Raw genomic sequence first — 19,533 nt, forward strand, 5'->3', positions numbered from 1 at the left:
TGCGCTCTTCATGCAGGTAACAGTTTTAAAAACTGGTTTTGTGAGCAAAAATGGAATGGCGATGCTCAGGAAAATCTAGGCTTCTTCAGCGCCTGCCCTGGCCCCCCACCCCCCCTTCACCCCACGTTTTTTCTTACGTAGCTTGGGCTGCAATACAGCGCTGGGAAGGCGATCGTTCCAGCCTTTAATGCTGAAGGGTCCAATGCAAGGGGGGGCGGGCCAGGACCCGGTCCCTCAGGAGCTGGGTTCATCCCAAAGCCTTGCCTTCGCTACACATCTGATCTTTTTGCCAAGCTGCATTTTCAAAACAAAGCAACATGGGCAGAAAGGAACAACTCATCCTTCCTTTCTCTGCTTTCTGCTGATGATGGCCAAGCATAGTACGTATACACTCATTTTTGATGCGTTTACCTTTCCATATGTACAACAAAGAACTACAAAGCAGGAGCATTACTGGCCTCTCAGCAGCCAGAGACCTAATGTAAAAAACAAAAATTCAAATATTCAGCATGAGCTTTTCCAACTGCTGTGCAGTCCTTTTATTGCAAAAACCAGTACAAAAGCACCCCACCCAGGCCCATGCTCTCAGAACCTCAGCCACCCATGAGACAAAAAGCTGCTCTGCGGCCAGCCGCTGCTGGGGAGTCTTTAAGCGTTCTGCGTGAGCTGCTGCATCACAAGGGCACAGAGACTCATCAGCTGCAAGTATTCATCAGCACCGTCTGCCAAGCACTTGTCTACGTCCTGCAAACCGAGCAGAGTTAAAATGGTGGTGCTCAGGACAGCTCTCTCTTAGCTTACAAGGGAGAACACCAAGATGAAGCTTGCGAGCTGTTTACTTAATGGACAACGACTTCTCCAGCAGTCACACAGCACATACCCATCGTTCCAGACTGGGGAAGAAGTACCTCTCCGGCCCCCATCTTCTTGAGGAGGCCAAGACGCGGCAGTTCACACCCAGCAAGGGATGCACCACTTGCACTGCAGCTAACTGCGAGGAGCGTCACTCTGCAGGTCATCGGCGCCATATGCCTTTCCACAGTGAATTTAGCAAAACCTCCACCACAGCCATCTTGTCTTGGTCAAAATTTAGCAAGTTAATTAACTCTTTGTTTTGGAGAGGCATATTTTACACACCGGAACAGAAACTTGCATTTTGCAGTTCCCCACTTGTTTAAGTGCTGACTTAAAATCTTGCCTTAATTTTCCCTCTCAATTTATATTAAAAAACCCCAACCAAACCAACCCACAAACCTCTTGCTTAAGCACCATTAGAACAATATCATACAGCTAATTAATAATTCACTTAACTGGATTTCAGTTCCTTCTCATGATGTTTCTCAGAACAAAAGTTTAGGTTCTACCAAGAAAACATTCAGAACTAAAAATGAAATCATTATGTATGCTCAACTCTATCTGCCAAGAAGTAAACAAAAATTAATCAGTGGAGATTAACGTGGGGTTTTTTAACTCAAGCTACAGACTTACCGCAAGTTTCTCGACTATGACAGATTTCTGCTTGTCACTGTAATCTTTGCTCTCAACCACAGCATCATGCAGCTGGTTGACAAGCTGAGCAACAGCATACCCTTCATTAATGAGATCCTGTGTCAGGGATAGAAGAAAATGGGAATAATTCAGCAGCAGAAACGCCACAAACTGGACAACCAATCCGAAAAATTCTGTCTGAACTGAAAGACTACTGAAATTTATTACGGAACTTTTACATTTTAGAGGACCAGTCAGTAGTTTGTATATAGTCCAGCGTCCTGACTGACAGTGACCCGAAGTGAGCCCCTAGGAAAGACTGCAAGAGCATGGCAGGCATATAGCAATGATTTTGCCCAAATATTATTCCAGCTTCCGACAATTTACATCTCGGGGATTTTGTGAGCTAGAGACATTTTAAGCATTTAACAACCTCCACTGAACCTGTCCAATCTTATTCTAAAATTAGGAAGGCTCAGCATCCACAGCATCATGTGGCAATTTCACAGCTTTCGCATTTTAAAGTGCCACCTACTTTGACTTATTTTCTTCATCTGGTAGTTGCTACCCTCAGGCATACAGAGATCTGTAAGGCCAAAACTTTTTTAATAAATTAAAACCCATGGCAACTAAAGAGAGTTTTTTGTTTTTTTTTTTTTTTTTAAAAATCAGTAGTGCCCAGTTACAAAATCAGCAAATATTATTGAGAACAGTAGTCCACAAAGCCATTTAGGCAGAGAGAAGGTTATGAAAACAGAAAAAGAGTTGGTGCAACCTTATTTTTCTGTACGGCAAAACACACACCCATGCTTTACAGAAGTACGCGTTCAGATTGTGTCAACTGCATATTGAGCACTAATATCTGAAACAAACCCCCCACCTACTCCAGAAACTGGAGAACAGTTCCAAGCTACTACATTAGATTAGATCATGGTCTGATGAAAGACTGTGTCAGCTCTAAGGGCTTAGAAAATCCATATCATCACCTCTTAAGATCAACACATATTAGACATCATGATAAGTAAATGTGAAAGTGTAAGGCAGTGACACCTGCACCAATCCTGGCACAACAATTCTACGATTTGCTGCAAGTTTACGGGAGAATAAATCCAGGTTCAAAGCCAGAGGTCCTGCCAACACTATCTGATGAGGCTCAGCCAAGTAGAAAGCAGGAGGCTGACCAATACTGGCCTTTTTCATACAGGCATGAAACATTTCACTTGGAGAACGGTGGTACCATGGCATGCTCCCCTGTCAGGGACAACTCCTTGATTTAAAATCCTGTCCAAGATTGTCTGAGCCTCCTTTAAACTCACGAGATTAGGAACTTCCCATTCTTCAAAGAGAGTAAGAACCTTTTCTGTATTAAAGAAAATAAATCCACCTCTATAAACCAGTCGCTTGTGCCTTCTCCAGCAAGATCTATTTTAAGTCACTGCAGTTTGTAAGACAAACCTACTCACTAGGGTACTGTAAGATTAACATGAAATATTTTAAAACTGAAGACTTATTGCAGCTTTATTCAGATACCTCTCCTCAGATACCATCTCATCTCAGCTTCCATGTAATGAAGAAGGTGACTAGTCCAGAGACCAGTTCACTGAAGATGCAGTTCTACAGGCCTGAGCCAAGTGTCTCGCTAGGAATTCCTACTCCTATTCAGCCCAACAGCTCCACGTGTCATCACTTTAACTCAGGAGAAAGCCAGAGTCACATTGTTAGGGAATCTTATTTGCCGCTTTGACAGTTCTTCCTCAGAAGGGAAAGATCAGAGCACTAACTGGGAAAAGACATGCTTCCTGAAATGTGCATCCTAACTGACCCGAGGCCAAACATTCTTCAGGTGCGGCCCAGCAGCAAGGATTCAAAGGGCAGTGACCTGGAAAAATATCCAGGCTGGAGCACTAAGAGGACTCTACCTTTGCCAGTGTTTCCAGTTTCTCAAATGAACCACCCTGGCAGACAGATAGCAGTTCATCAGTTGTTTCTTTAGGGATGACCTGTAACAAGAAGTTACATTTCTTATTTCAACTTTGTAAACTTAAAATTGAAGTTGATGCTTACAGTAACAGATATAAACTGTTTATGAAGGAGGTCATTTTCGCATTTCATTTCTCTACACACCCAACCACTTTCAAGCAAGTACGTAAGACAGACTAGCTAAATTTTAAGAGTGAGAGCTAGGCTGTAATATTTGTCCTATATTGGCGATAATACAATAAAAACTATATAATGATAGTGAATTGTCAAAGTCACCTTCATAAATCCAACACACAATTGCTTAGTCAGGACACTGACTACGTAGAGGACCTACTTCAACAAGTAGATCAGCCAATGCTTTCTGTACCATTCTACACCTAAGCAAAACAGCAGATCAGTTTTCTCTCCAGTGACGCAAAAAAAGCACAATGCAACAAGATCAGACAATAAATCAGAAGAAAAAAAAGTTGACAGATGCCATTATTTAGCTCTGAGCAGGGAAGCACTGCCCACATTCTCCCCTGTACTCATTGTCACTCCTGTCAGTTGAGTGTCTGGACAGTTCGGTTTCAAAGCTTCTTTATTAATCTTTCGTGCTAAGGTCACACTCCAGGGTCACAAAAGAAGTTATGTACGACCAAGAACTTGGAAGTCTTTATGAAGATGTAAAGTTGGGTTCCTTTGGATTAAACAAGCATTATTCAATAATGGAATTTCATGCTTCTCTTTCCTATCATTACAGTCAACTTCTGCCAGGTTTCTTCGAAATTGTGATTTACAGATATCTGTAAGTGAAATGCAGCTCTTTTCTACAGCTAGATACACAAAACTGAACAATGAGTTCACTCGGAAAATGGTTTAAAACTGTTGTATAAAACATGCACAGTAGCAATTGCCTCCGGTTCCATCAAAGTGAAAACCTCACAACCCTTACAGTTAGCTATGATGGTAGCACCTTCAAGGGAAGGGACCACCATTAAAGCCCATTTATTTTTCAGCTCCTCATCTCACATTTCTTGCTTTAGGAGGTAAGTGTTTTGTTGCTATAGGAACGCCTGCACACAAGTTTTATTAAATGCATTTTCTCTCAGGTATCTCCTGTCCCTGTCAGTATTATCCATGTCATTCCAGAAGAAATCACTGCTGTTTTGTTAAAAAGCAAGATCTACACAGATCCTTGAAAATGAATGTTAAGTTGAAAATGAGCTGCTACTGAAAGTCATTCCCCTGTGGTGTCTCCAAACCGTATTTTGCAATGATCTATACTTACATACACACACGTACATACAGAAACACACACACACACACACACACACACAAAAGCAGCAAAAAGACGTTCCAGTCTACTGTCCCAGGAAAGACAATATATTTTGCATTCATGGGCAGAATATTTCAACTTCAGTTTGAATTATAAGACTATTTTACAGTTTTCCTTGACTTACAGAACAAGTTGCCAGAAACTTGCTATGTAATAAGTGTACGGAATCAGGCAGTCTTTAAAATTCTGGTGGATAGTGTATCAGTACCATACTGCAATACTAATGGGTATAAACCAATTTTTTAACCAAACTTTGAGCAAAGGTAGATACAGGTAGCAAGTACACTTACCACACAAATGCTTTTCAGGCTAATTACAGGAGAAATTGTAAAGCATAGCTTACCCCAGCAATTTCAGTGACTATCTTCTCTGTGATCTCTTTCCCGCCCATTAGGCGAGTGGCACTTTGAAGAAAAGTAATTGCTTTTCTTAAGTCCCCTTCTGACACTTTAACAAGGTAAGATACTGCCTGAAAAACAACGTCAGAAAATGTCAAGTTATATGTTCACTGTTAATTAAAATCCAGTACGCTTTCTCAGCACATTGATTTTAAAACATCAGGTAGTGCCGAAAGCAGATTGTCACAGACAGGCACAATACACAAGTTACAAAGCAACCTCTCTACTAATATAAAGGCGTGCTGGCAATTTCAGAATGAAGCACGGTTTAATGCAAGTATAGTCAGCACAGAACAAAAAGCCCTACAGTTTTGCTTCGATCTTCTCTGGTAGACATTTCTCTGGTTTTAGGGAGACTTTTAAAATTCATCCCATCTACGAGAGGAGAATAATATCTAAATGAATTTATATATTGTATTTAATACAATTGAGCAGTCTGGAAAAGTACGCTGACTTAGCCCCTTTTACAGTAATGCAATTATGCACTGGATTAAGCAATAAAATTACATGACAACCATGCCGTTACCTCACTACTGATTTTCACATGTTCTTTCTCAGAAACGTCCAATAGTCTCTGCTGTTGGATTTTGTCTGACAAAGGCTTGAAGCGGAATTTGGAGCATCGAGATGTTAAGGGTTCAATTATTCTGAAAGAGAGGAAGGTAAGTGCTTGCTAAATGAATGCATGGGTCAAGTTCATACAGACAAAGCTATCATGGCAGAAAAGGGCAACATAATCTTAAAACTGCAACACTGTAAAAAATAAAAGTTGATACCTAAACATTGTCTTCAGTCTTGTATTCACATGGTTACATCTCTATTAACTATGAAAACTAGATATCAACCTCTCAGTGAAGAAGGAAAAAAAGAGGAGGAAAAAGAGTACAGAACAGGAAGAGCAACAAGTCCAAATAAGCAACAAATTCCACGCATACCTGCTGATGTAGTTACAAATAAGGCAGAAACGTGTTGTTTTAGATTCTTTTTCCATTGTGCGTCTTAAGGCTGCCTGGGCTGCTGAAGTCATTGAGTCTGCTTCATCCAGGATTACAATTTTAAAAGGAGGACAAACTTTGCCACTGAAAAATAAGAAATCTGTTATCCAGGAGACATGCAATGTATAGACCAAGTTAAAAAAAAAACCAAAACAAACCACTGCAAGTCATATTTTACTTAAGTGTTTATACAGGAGAAATAGAACATATTCAAAGGTTCAAGCTTTTTCAATTACTTTTAGATAACAGACTAATATTTGTAATAAGGGGGGCACTGAGTTCCCACAGAAAGACCGACACTTGAATACTGGAAGAATCCTCTAAAATATGTACTCTTGCTTTAAGTTTCTTCTTTTAATAACCAATGCAGCACTTCTTTTTACAGGCTTCCTGATTCCCTGAACTTCAAAGAACGCTGCAACAGACCAGCTTCAGTACAAACGACCATTTCTGGCCAGATAGCCCTGGCATGCACTTTCTTTCTGCTATGTTCCACAATCTGTTTTTCCACACATCTGGCTTCACCTGTATGGGGCTGCTCACCACCTAACACCAGGATCCTGTTAGCATATCATAAACTGGCACCCGTCTTGTGTCAGATGCTGCAGATTAAAGGTACTAGAGAAGCAACTTCCACCACCGTTTATCCAAAGCAGCTTTTATATGATAGTCAGACAACATTTGCAAAGGCAACAACATATCACCCAATCCAGAAGGCTCGATCTTTCGGGGTTTTCCTTGTCTGCCTCTCTCTAACTCTAAGGGCACTAGTAAAAGCTCCTCCCAGGAATTCCAACTCTCAACATGCAATTGCATGAAGTCAAAGCTTAGCCAAAGCACTGCGTGTGTTGCAAACTTCTGGGCAGTGCTGACCCATCATTTCTATTAGAATTATAACATTAACCTAAACAAAAACAGCCACGTGCTTTGTCCTAAGCAAGAGAGTCCATCATACAGAGCCAGCTTTGATCCAGCACTTACTCCGAACGGCTTCCAGATGCAGTTAGCTGAGCAAAAGCCTTCACTTTTTCCCGAATCACTTGTATTCCACGCTCATCAGAAGCATTTAACTCAAGGACTCTTTGCCGGAATAATTCAGGCCTGCAAAATTTTTATTACAACATGTTAGCTGCTAACTCTTGTAATGATATATTATAAAGTATATCAACGACACCTTCTGCCCTTTTTGAATGGCAGGTATCATTTTTGCCAGCATTACTAAATAATATACTTTGTTAAAAGATTTTGTTAAAATTTGTACGAATTTCCATTAGCTATTTTTACAATTGCCTCCCAGACTGCAGAAAACAATGAAGTGTAAAATTACATCAGTTATCTAGGGGGAAAAAAAAAAAAAAAGGCAGGAAGTTGGCTTCACAAGTTGAGAGCACTATATTATATGCCTTTCTACTTATATGCTGTGAGCCATGTGGAAGAAGTAGTAAAATTCCCAGATACGGTCACTGGCGGTGCTCTGCCATTGCAATATTACGAGAAAGAAATATCTAGAACGTGTAATATAGGCACCTCTGATTAAAAAAAACCAAAACAAAACAGTGGATTTTAAGTTTTGGGAACTCAAATAGACACACAATGCAGAGTTGTCTTCCTACTATTAAACTAGAAGTGGTTCTTTCCAAAAAACAGAGCCGAAAATTAAAGAGGATGGGGGAGGGGGAACGGACACAGACGACTAAAGTCGACATTAGATTTGCTCATAACATCAAACCACCTTCTCAACCATTTTCTGCTTATGGGTCACTGAATTCACTACTCAAAAACTCCCAAGTGTTACAAGTGACTTGATGAACGTACACATGCTGAATTTTAGCCTGACTCCCAAAATTACTTCCTGACACAATTCAGTGGTGCATAACGGAAAGATTACAATTTAGACATTTTATGAAGTGCTGAGATCCATGTGTAGCTAACAACTTACTGAATATACCATTAAAATTGGAATTCCTTTACAAAGTTCAGTAAGGCATATGCAAGCCATTTCTTTTCATACTCTTTGCTATAGAGTTACAGGGCTGCTAGTCTCAAGTGGTGTAAGTCTATATCGGTAACAGAAATCAATGACTTGTGACAGGACAAATGAGAAAGAAATGTCACATTAGAGCTGAATTAGAACGTGAAGATACTCCCAAAAAAGACCTAGAAGCTCCATAAGCACAGGCAATGACCAGAGGCACTCTGTCACCTGATGAGAAGACATGTGATAGTCAATTACACCAAAGCAACTTGATTCCAGCTTACCCATAGAGCTCTCTAGCAGCTGCTAAAATAGTGGAAGTCTTTCCAGTTCCAGGTGGGCCATAGAACAACAGATTGGGAAGCTGAAACAGCAAGGCACCATTTAAAAAAACCAAACAAACAAATAAACAAAACAAACCACAAACAGGAAAACCTACTGAAAATCTGAGCACCTAATAGAACAGAAACTGTCTGCTCCTCCTGGTAAATAATACCAAGTCTTTCACTTCTAGGTCATTGCACATAGTGCTCTAAAGGAGGACAAACAGTTGCTGTTTTTAACACAGCACGAACAAGCCAGTATTTGGTGGCACCATCACGTGTTCATTGAAACTGATAGTTCAATTTATATTTTATTTTTATATATTCCCTCCAGGTCATGTCTGAGATTACTAATGCCTACAGAACTCACTGTTATGACTGCAGTGACATACAAATTTATCCAAGGATGCCCTTCAAACAGTCTGGATACTACCAGCAGTGCAGCTGTGACAAAATTTGGCACAGGTTAACTATGCTGTACTTTCTCAGCTCCCCAGACTGCCTTTTCAAGCCATGCCGAGAATTCTGTGCTCCCGCTAACTCCGCTGTAATAAGTACAAGGTAGCTTGTGAACGCCTGCGCTATACTGCGGTGAGTGCAACGCAGACATACCCTAACACTAATCACAGAGATCCCTGCGACGACTGACTGGAATGCATAGCGCTGGCAAATGCCTACATCCATCCCAGGATTTTTTCAAAGGAGACCAGTAGCATTTCTTAAAGAGATTAGGTTAACTGATCTTTCAAATAATTTAATTAATAACCTCAGCAGAAAAAATAGGAATGCATTAAAGAAACATGCTGACACAGGAAGATCAAAGCAGCACAGCAAAGACCGCACTAATAACATAGGATGACATTTAGCAGCACAAAGCATAAAGTCTCACAATTTGAGAATATAACTAAGTATCTGCTAGATGCCTGGAATTCATCATCTGGCATAAAATCCAAGCTGACTTTGTTTTGTCTGTCAGTCAGAGGAACAGCATAAGCCTGTGTAACATGTGGTGCTAGGACATGCAGTTTCGATACAGATGAAAAATTACTAATACTAACACGGGGCTAGCAGGACTTCATCTGGAAAGCCACACACAGTTCAGGTCACCCTTTGCCAAGGATGATGAGTCCAAACTGGGAAAGGTGACTAAAGGAGTGAAGAGCCTATCTTCTGAGAAGTGACTTTTTTTAAAGAGTTTCATTTAGTTAGCTCACCAAAAAAAAAAAAAAGCAGAGAAGAAATATGACTGATCTCCATAAATATATCAGAGCAACACGGGGACAAAGAACAAAGCTGGCACAGACCAAATTTGTATAAGTTAGCCATGACTGAATTGTGGCTGAAATCAGAAGCTTTCTAATTAGCATAGGAGTGATAGCTTTCTAGACTACTATTTCAAGTAATCCCTCCTCCAAATTATCAGGCTGCACTTTAAAACTGCTGCCTTTGACAGTAGGGGATGTTCCAGTTGTACATTCTTAGAACAAGAATCCAAGAGTCCCCTCCGATCAACAGCAAAAAGACAAACCTCTCAGTCTGACTTGCTTTCCAGCCCTTAATAAGTGTTCTATTTTTTTTTAAAGAGAGTCAACTAAAATTAGAGAATTTTATGCTGAATATAGCAAGCAACGCAGACAGAATGGGAACAGCAAAACCAAAGACATCCAAAGAGCAGAGAAAAATGCAGGAGTACATAATCCATAATCAGAAAATGAAATAGAGACAGACCAGTTTGGTAACAAGCATCCCATTTTAACAACTAAGATAACACATAGAGAACAGATTCAACTGTGTATGTACTGTAAAAGTACAGATAGAAGAATTTCAATCTTCAATCAATTTACAGTAAATAAATCCATTTCAAGCTCTTTCTGCCAACCATTCACTGCTTGTTTCCCTAGTTACTAAAAGGTAAACAGCATTCAGTAGTAAGAAACATTTTTTCAAGTTTAATTAGATACCACAACATTATTATCCCCCCATATCTTTTAGGAAAGCTCCAGGGAGAGGAAATGTTTACTGAATGACAGCTGAAAATTCACTACCAACCATGTTAGGTTAGCACACTGCAAGGACAGACATTTTCGTCGAGATTCAAAATTTCACGCCTCTGTGCTAGTTCACACTTCTACAAGTTCTCAAAACAAGCATTAGCAGGTAAAAAGTCTTAATAAGGATCTGTTTTCTAATTCCGCTAAACCCATACTTTACTGCTGTTTCTGTTTCAACCTCATTTCTGCTTGTTTCTCACTGAAGTTATCACCAGTATTTACACTACTTTTTCACCAAGCACAGCCTAATCCTTTATGTAACTGTGGCAGTATTTTTAAACAGACTGCAACCTGATCTGGTTATCCATTTTTCCATGCTTGCCAGGGGTAAGCAGGACACCTGCAGGCATCATCCTGCTTGTGGGAAAGTTACCACATATAGCGCAAACGCCAAGCCCTTTTCCAGAAGTTTCAGTACAAACGAAGATGTAAATTGCAATGATAATCCTACACCTGTCTTTTCAGTCATTAAGATATCATCAAGTAAATGAAAATTAAAGAATACTATGACACTTGTCAGTATCTTTGCAAAAAGCAACAACAAATCAACAGTCCTGGCAGACAGAAATCAATTTCTCCAGCTCAAAACCACTTGGGCTCTGGTCTCCCCAGTTTATAACAAGACAGATGCTTGCTATTACAGATGGAGATATACCAAGGACTTAAAAGTCCGGCTCCATTTAGCAGCTCCCAAACCAAGGCCCGCAAATACTTACAGGCCAATCAACAAAGGACTGGCCCTCTGTTTTCAACACTAAGGTTTAAATAAAGCACATTACACAAACCTACAGTGTTGTCACAGCTGTTTCTTTGGTCTCCCCAGATCTCCAAATTCAATAAGAACTTTTCAAATAAGTACCAGACACCTCAGAGTTTAAATTACACTTTTGCCTTTTTGAGGGAATGAGTCCTTTCAAGAAGGATCAAAAATGTCCAAATTTTAAAAATGTCAAATATTTTAAAGTGCTTGCATGATTTTGTTCTCAAATGCCTTGCTGAGTTTGGGTAACTATGGCAAAATACAAAGCCTGAAACTGTAAGCAGAAGTTATAATTTGTCTTTTCAACTCAGGAGACAAAAAGTCAACACAAGCGTACTAGGCTCATAATCTGAGAAACATTGCTGATCTGGAAGCTGCAAGGTTTTAAATAGCTGTTGCTCAAAATAGAACTTCACAACCCATCACCTAAGCGATCTTACATGACTGATACGTCCAGACAGAATAGGTGGCAGCACCTCATTTCTCCTTAGCTGTTAATAGTTCCTCACCAATTACCTCAACTGTACAAATATAATACAGCAGCATTGCTGTTGAAACCCAGATTTCTACGGGTACAACATTACACGACAAAGTCACATTACAACAGCATTCTCAAAGTAAACTGAATCTGGAGACATGAACTAAAGAAAGGAATTATACAAGACGTTCCCAGTTCTGTCGTACCAGCTTCATTTTGGCTCCCTATGCTCAAACAAATAAAGTACTTCTGCTTTTGCAAGTTCTGATTCAATGAATATTTTCAGGTAGAAATAGACTCATATTAGTTAAAAGAAGAACTGCAAAGTAAATTGTCATACGATAAAATTTTCAAATACCAAAGACTACCTGTGCACACTGCGCATCAGAGCACACTACAAGTGAAAGGCTTCTTGCATAAAACTCTGAAAAGACCAAATTGTTCCTTTTAGCTCTTGGTGAGCAGACAGCCGTATCACAAATGTCATTTTCAGAACATCCACCAACCGCTGCTGGCGTTAACAGTCCATGAAAACAGAAACAGCTTTTGGAGCACAAGAATGACCCTTCTAGGTGAAACATGGAGCAAAAAGAAGTCTCAGCATGTCCCGAGGAAGGAATTGTCCAGACTTGCAAGAAAGCACAGCCAGTTCTTGGCTACCTACTTTATCTCTCCCTTCAGTCCCTCCACCTCCCCATCACCTGGTTTGGAGGAAATAACCATCACTCATACTGAATATTTATTAAATTTTTATCCAAAAGCAAATGCAAGTGTAAACAAAAGCAACTGAAAATGCTCTGCCCATCCTCTTCATGTTCTTAGGTCACAGATGCCAACGCCACAGTAAAGTTAGTGAAATTGTCATTCGTAGCTTTCTAAAGCCAAAGAGACTTACTTGGAAACTTCAACCCAAGAAGTCTGGGGATCACTATCTAAGTAGCAGAGCTGGCACTTAAACTTCCCTCATTAGCAAACAATGTATTTGTTTTAACGTTTAGCAGTTTCATAGAAGCACTGATAGATCACTAGAACTGTTTAGGATTGACTGGCAATCCAGACTTTTCTATGAAAGAAAAGTTTCCCCTCTCCTCTTAAACATGGATGCCAAAAGTACTAGCTGAACAGTAGTGTAGACACAACAAAAGCCTTTCCAGATTTGAAACTGCTAACAGTAAGTTTACCAATTAAGCTTTTCCAGAAAAATTCCAAACTGCGTAACAGAGCTGACAATTTAACAACGTTTAGAGGGCTGGAAACAACACAGATTTTACACATATATCACAACACGCTAAAAGAAAGCCGCTTAGCTTGTTTGTAAAGTAGGACTGTAAAAATGATCATTGCTGAGTTAGAAAAGAGACGTTTTCGTTACCACTGGCTAAACTTTCTGCCTAAGCATACTGATTGGGTAGAAGTTATCACCACACTTACATCAGCACCTTCCAAGGACTTTTTCAGCACAGCCACAACTTCATCCTGGAAGGCGACTTCATCCACATTTTTGGGGCGACTAAATAAAAAGACATTAAATGCAATTTATTAGCTAACAAAGTTTCAGAAGAAAACTGAAATTGAGAAAAACAACATTTCCTTTTCTGACTACATCGGGTACCAGAGAATTACAGTGACTTTTGTAGTTGGGGTCAAAATCACAACAGGAAATTTGTCTAATGCCTCTGGTCTGTATTACTGCAGTGACCTAACTTCTGAGGAAGCTGTTTGTCTACTTCTATTGTAAACACCAGCCTGAGCTGTTTTTAGAAGCAGAACTGGGTTGCAGACTGCAGTATTTCACCACTTCGTGAGCTCAAACACGAAGCAACTCAGGCACTTCTGCACCAAGCCCCCGCGATGAGGCGGCACGGCCTGGCAGGGGCAGCGGAGGCACCTGCTGCTCGGCCACACCAGCGAGGGGCTCTCACGGTAGCTCACAGCGCTGGCTCCCCGCTCCAGCTGGAAAAGCTAACGCTGTGCTCCCAGGCGGAGGCACCGCAGCTGCAACCCCCTTTGCTGCGCCCCCACTCCCCCTTCCGCACACCCCCTCCAGAGCCGCCCCCTCCAGAGCCGCCCCCCCGGCCAGCGCCCCCACTGCCCAGCAGGGCCCTTACTATTTCTCCACCCAGGGGACGGGTTTGGGCCTCCTGCCCTCCCCGCTGCTCCCCGCGGCGCCGGCCGCGCCCCTCTCCTTGGCAGCGGGAGGCTTGGTGCTGATGGAAGACGGGCCTTTGAGGAAGGCCTGCATGGCTCCGGCCTCACCCCAGGGCCTGCCCGCCTCAGCGCGGCCGCCGGGCCGAGCGCAGCACAGGCCCCGGCACAGGCCCCGCCAGCCCTTCCCGCCACCGGCCGGGGGCGGGGCCGCTTCCGCCCGCCGAGGGCCAACCACAGAGCTCGGCCCCGCCGCGGAGGCGGGCACTGCCGTAGCGCCGCGCGGCCCAGCGCCGCGCATGCTCCGGTGTCTGAGGGCGGGGGGGGGCGGGGGGGGCGGTGGCGTCGCCTCAGGGCGCCATGGCCGCGCCTCCCCTCAGCGCGGCGCCCCGGGGCGGCGGCCGCTCCTCGCCGTCCCTCCCGAGCGCCCCTTCCCCAGCAAGCGCAAAAAAGAACCGCGCTGTGCGAAAGCAGCGGCGAAAGCAAGCGGCGGAGGGGCCTCCGCTGCCCGGAGTGAAACCCAGGCAGGCCGCAGTCTCCCCCGGCCCTGTCCTGCCCCAGCTGCCCCTGGCGGTTTGCGATCGTGCGGTCAGCACTGCTCAAAGGTGGAGACTCCCTTTTCACAAGGAGTCGCATGGTGAGGACAAGGGGTAACGGGTACAAGTTACTCCTGGGGAGATTCCGATGGGACACGAAAGGAAAATTTTTCACAATGAGAACAGTCAGTCATTGGAATAATCTCCCCAGGGAAGTGGTTGACTCTGCTACGCTGAACACGCTTAAGACTCAGCTGGACAGGGTGCTGGGCCACCTCGTCTGTACGGGGCAAATTCTTGCCTGGAAAGGTTGGACCGGATGATCCCTGAGGTCCCTTCCAACCTGGGATTCTGTGGTTCTGTGAAACCTCCGGCCCTTGCCATCGCCCTGCCAGGAACAACCCCGGGTGCGCAGGCACGGGGGTTACTTGTGCAAAAGCTGCCAGTGAAGCGAAGGTGAATCTTTTTGGTTTTCCCATTATTTCTAATAATCTCCATTACAGCAAAGCCAGGAAGAAAATGAGGGGTGTGATTGATGTGACAGTTCCCTTTAAAGGACAAAAGCATCCTCGTGGATTTGGCAGTCGCGATGCACGCCCACATTTTCATGTGCCGGGTAGCTACACCTTATCCTCCCAGTTTTGTGGATAAAAAAATAAAGCAATTCTGCGGCCAGCAGTTGTATATGGTGTGGTTGCAGATGTTCAGCTCTGCTGGGCAGGCGGCACAGCCGGCCTGGGCAGCCCTGCTGGCGATCGCCCAGAACAGAACCTGTGCAAGGGAGCAGAGTGGGTTGGAAATGGTCTCTATGGCAACAGATGAACCGTCTTTGGAAAAGGAGATGCAGGGAAGAATTTAGGCTGAAAATACATCACTCTATCAGCGAGACAAGCCTGTAATCCTTGTCTGGGCAATTTTAAATAAGCTGTTTCCTCTCATCTGGCATTCTGCTATTGAAGCATGAAATCCTGATCGTAGTCTTAGCAGCAAAAAATGCCCACACATATAATTACTGAAGTTATCTTGTTCTAGATGAAAATGCAATGCTATTTTTTTTTTCCTACTGTGATTATATTTGATACTTCCAAGTCATGGTAACTTGGAAATGGTAAGGAAGCATAAGTGGCTAGAACTGATTAGCTTTCTTTCTGAAACTGTATAAAGATTTGTTGTATTTTTGAAGCTTCCTTCTATTTGGTGGTGTCTGATCCACTCTCCTTAATGGGGCCACTTCAAATATACCTGGCATTTGAGCATTTCATCAGCTAGGTATGAGCCTCAGGTTCAGTTCAGCAATGGAACTTCCTGTCTGCTACATAGACTTAACTTCATAACACACCTTTTCCTTTTATTACCTTAATAAAAGTTAAAAATTCCAGAAAGGAATAATCAAACCCAAGCTCTTCTCTGTTGCTCCCTGTTTTTCTCTCCTTTCCCCTTGGATATACAAGGACTGAAAATTATGCTTGCTCTATTCCATTGAATTGCGTTCACTCACCATCTTCAGGTCCAACAGATCAAACTCAGACAGTTATGATGGCCTCTCATTTGCGTGACCCCAGTGTTTTCCATGGCAAAGACTGTGTTTTTCACTAGCCTTATCAGTGCTCCTGAAATGTGGCCTGTAGAAACTGCTAGTCCAATGTATAAAAAGGCCAGTTTAGCTTTAAAATGCTAATCATTTGATGCATGCTGGATTTGTTCTTGTGTAAGACTATTTATATATTTTAATTCATAAAGCTGTACAACCCATGATGTGTTGGTATTTAAAAACCGTACTACCCCAGTGGCAGGTGCCTCGTTACTGATGCTGACTGAAGGCAACCTTCTCCATTCTCATCGTAGCCAGGTCCTCCAGCCACACTTGAACCCTAGCGTTTTCCAAGCACCTCAGGTCTAGTTTCACAACTGGTACAAGCAGATCTAGCAGCTCAGTGAAATGATCCATTACATTGCACTACTGCTATAGCAAACAGAAGGTAGAGGTGGGAGCATGTGGTGGGATGGGTAGGGAGGTGAAGACTGCATCTTTTGGTGGGAGGGCAGTTTTTTGGCAGCTTGAGCTGATCTAAATGGGAAGCCTGGTCCCCTTCCTTCGCAGTCTTCTTATGCCAGCATTTGCAGGCTTCAAGAGCTCATCTGGCGGATGACCAATGTGTCAGGGGTTGGGGACAGCAGCAGGGCAGAAGAATTGATTAGGGGGAGGACATCGGTGTTTACAAGTTACTCTGCCTTCTGATGGAGAACTGCCCATGCATCCATCGGTCTAGACCTTCAGCCAGTTGGCATTAATGCTTCCTGGGAGATGAGCTTGGGTCTTTTTATGACGCTGAAAGTGGACAAGTGGCTTCCTTTAAATAAACTGCATCGAGTTCAGGAAGTAAGCTGACCCTAAAAATTACAGGATCACTGTCCAACAGCTTTGTCCAAAATTCAGGCTTTGTTTTAAAAGAGGAAAGATGCTAGAAAGTGTTGAAAGAAATGAATGCTATAGGAGTAGGTATATATCGATTTTCTTAAAAGTTTAACAGCAAACATTAATAACTTTCAGCATTGGAAGACTTCTGTCAGAATTATGTCAGCAACACTGAGCAGACTGAAACTGGCAGTTTTCACTGTCCGAGCTGCATAAACAAGAGAAGATCCAAAGCAAGATGGCAAGAAAGTTGAAAGGTAGGCATTGGCTTTTTTTTATGAAGAGATAGTAACTAGAACAGCATTCGGCTCAGCTCAGGAAAGAGTGACTGAGGGATATGATCACTGTACGGAAAGTTATGGCTAAGATGGATACTGCGAATAGGGAATTATTCATTCCTTCTTCAGATGCTGGAACCAAAGGCCTGAAATTGAACTAGCAGGCTTCAGATTTAAAACCAAAAGAGGTTGTGGTTTTTTTTTTTTTTCACAGAATGCATATGTAAATTGCAAATCTTGTTGCTACGAAACTTTATGTCATAAATAGATTCAAAACATAACAAGACAGATTCATGAAGAAATGGAGTATTAAATATGATCAGGCAAATGCAAACTTAAGCTCAGAAGATCCACGAACTACAGACCGCTGCAATCTGAGAGAGGAGTACTGGAGAGGGACTCTCTCTTTCAGTGGCCTGTTTCATACACTCTTCCTAAGGGTATATTAATGGTCCTACTCACAGACGGGCTACTGCCCCCGTCTGTGTCAGGACAGCTGTTCTGGAGCATAGACAGTGAATGGCTGATGTAAAGGACGGTGACAAAAAGGTTTATGATGGGGAAGGAAGAAAGGGAGAGGAGCAGAGAGCTTTGCTAAAACTAGTGTCTTCAGCAGCCTCTTCTTCAGAATGAGTGTTACAAGCAGCTGTGCTCCTTTTCAAGTAAAGTAGCTGAAACAGCATCTGAGGCAAAGCAGGTCAGGCTTTGCAAAGCTTAGCCAAGAGGCTAAGTGTGAAGGCAGAGACCTAGGCATTGCCGAGGGAGCTGTGTGCAGGAGAAAAAGCGTACATGCACGTTTTGGCAGAGAAGCCTAGGTTTGTCACAGGAGCTGACTGAGAGGACAGTGGAAAGCCAAGAACAGCCAGAGAAGCACTAGCCCTGTGACCCTCTTAAAAGCCAAGCAAGCCCACTGTTGACTGAAGTGTTCCAAAAAGAACAAAAGTAAGAGAACTTGAAATATGGAGTGGTATTTTCCTTTACTACGTGATTGATGTTACAGAAAGGAAATAGCACTCTGTGTGCCTTCTTTGTAGGTAAGCTTCAAAGAAGTATCTGACTCATTTACCAGTTTTCCTACTAATGGAAATGTACTGCAGATCTGAAGTACTGCCATAACCAGTCAGAAGTGGTGACAGTGTAATTACCTTTCCTGATTGTGCCAACAGTGTTGCAGTTCTTCCCAGCCAGTAACAGAGCCCCAGCCTTTGATATGGGGATCAGACAGTCTGTAGACAAAAGTTAAGGGAGGAAGAGGTATGATAACCAAAGTAGTTTGTTTGCAAAAGAAGAAAACTGGGAAAGGGATTCTAAACTTTTCTGTTATTCCATCAGCCTGCCTTTTTTCTGATATGAAAGTGTCTTTAGATGCACTCTGTACACCAGAAGGTTATGATCTTGTTCTGGAAGGAGATTTGCCTGAAAAACTAAGGGACAGGTGAGCCTGTAAAGGTTATGTAGGACTGGGAAAATGGAGATAATCAATACAGTGGAGAAGATAGGCTAGTTTCATGGATGGATTGAATTTTGATCTTTAGTAGCCCTTCAGTCTCAGTTGGCTGAATGGTTTTTAGTGACACAAGAAAGAGATACATAGCTACATAAGATGAAAAAGAAGGAAAGATTAGATTAATCTCTCTATATTTTTTGCTATGAGAGTTTCCCCTTCCATCTGGCCAGGCCATAGGATCTTGTAAACATTTTTTGTTTGTGGTGTGCAATTTACTGTTTATTAAAATTGCTTACAATGCTTTGGCCTCAGCTGTTTGATTCAGGATCTAATAAATGGCTGGTGATTTGTCAGGCTGTCGTTCTATGGAGAAATGAAATTCTTTTGTCTGTTGGCCATCATTTTAATAGTGGAATCGTGGTGTTCATACAGCCCCTGGCCCTGCTTTCTGGTGAGACCCTGGCTCATGCCTGAAACGTAAATCATGATCCTCTGTACCTCTAACACATGTATACCAGCAAGGGCTTTTATCCTTCAGAGGGGAAGTCTGTATTTGTATCAGTGAAAGCGCGGGCTCAATTTCACAAATACACGCAACACTGGAAATTGTTACCATCACAGCGATGGACTAAGTTGCTTCGGCATCTTTGAGCTATTCCTCAAGTGACAGGCACGGGGCTTTCATTTCTCTCTGTCTCCAAGAGATCCCTATAGTCCAGGCTCCTGTTTCTCCCCATCTCAACTTGGGTCTTGAACTGTGGATCACCAGTGCTTTTGCAGTATTTCTGACTTGGTTGAGTCCCTGTGGCTCTTCCATTTGGGAATTTGTAACAGCAATACGCACTATGAACAGCAGCCTTTGTTAACGCAGGCACCACTGAATCTTGGCAGTGTAAAGAAATCATCCTGTGACTGGTAAAACTAATGGAGTTTGCTATCCCATGG

At 42.6% G+C, this 19,533-nt stretch overlaps 1 protein-coding gene across 7 annotated transcripts; it reads right to left on the reverse strand.

The window, feature by feature from the left end:
* Nucleotides 1-510: 510 nt before the first annotated feature.
* Nucleotides 511-14,132, reverse strand: RFC4 (replication factor C subunit 4). Of its 7 annotated transcripts, none has more exons than XR_015700758.1 (11): nucleotides 13,875-14,132; nucleotides 13,198-13,276; nucleotides 8,439-8,518; nucleotides 7,161-7,280; nucleotides 6,120-6,263; nucleotides 5,711-5,831; nucleotides 5,130-5,255; nucleotides 3,408-3,488; nucleotides 1,489-1,605; nucleotides 909-1,072; nucleotides 511-744 (listed from the first exon to the last, which is right to left on the reverse strand). XR_015700758.1 is itself a non-coding variant. In XM_087740636.1 (10 exons), the coding sequence occupies exons 1-10, from the start codon at nucleotides 14,006-14,008 to the stop codon at nucleotides 1,016-1,018; spliced, it is 1,059 nt and encodes a 352-aa protein (XP_087596762.1). In that variant the 5' UTR covers nucleotides 14,009-14,132; the 3' UTR covers nucleotides 511-1,015. The 7 variants fall into 7 exon arrangements, 5 of the variants coding, with proteins under 5 accessions (XP_087596762.1, XP_087596761.1, XP_087596764.1 ...); XR_015700757.1 differs by having other exon boundaries at nucleotides 881-1,072; XM_087740636.1 differs by having other exon boundaries at nucleotides 511-1,072.
* Between the last annotated feature and the right edge of the window lie 5,401 nt (nucleotides 14,133-19,533).

Source organism: Nipponia nippon, unplaced genomic scaffold (assembly GCF_047370975.1).
Source record: "Nipponia nippon isolate SJK-2023a ecotype South Korea unplaced genomic scaffold, ASM4737097v1 scaffold_7, whole genome shotgun sequence".
In the NCBI taxonomy this organism is placed as follows: Eukaryota; Metazoa; Chordata; class Aves; order Pelecaniformes; family Threskiornithidae; genus Nipponia; species Nipponia nippon.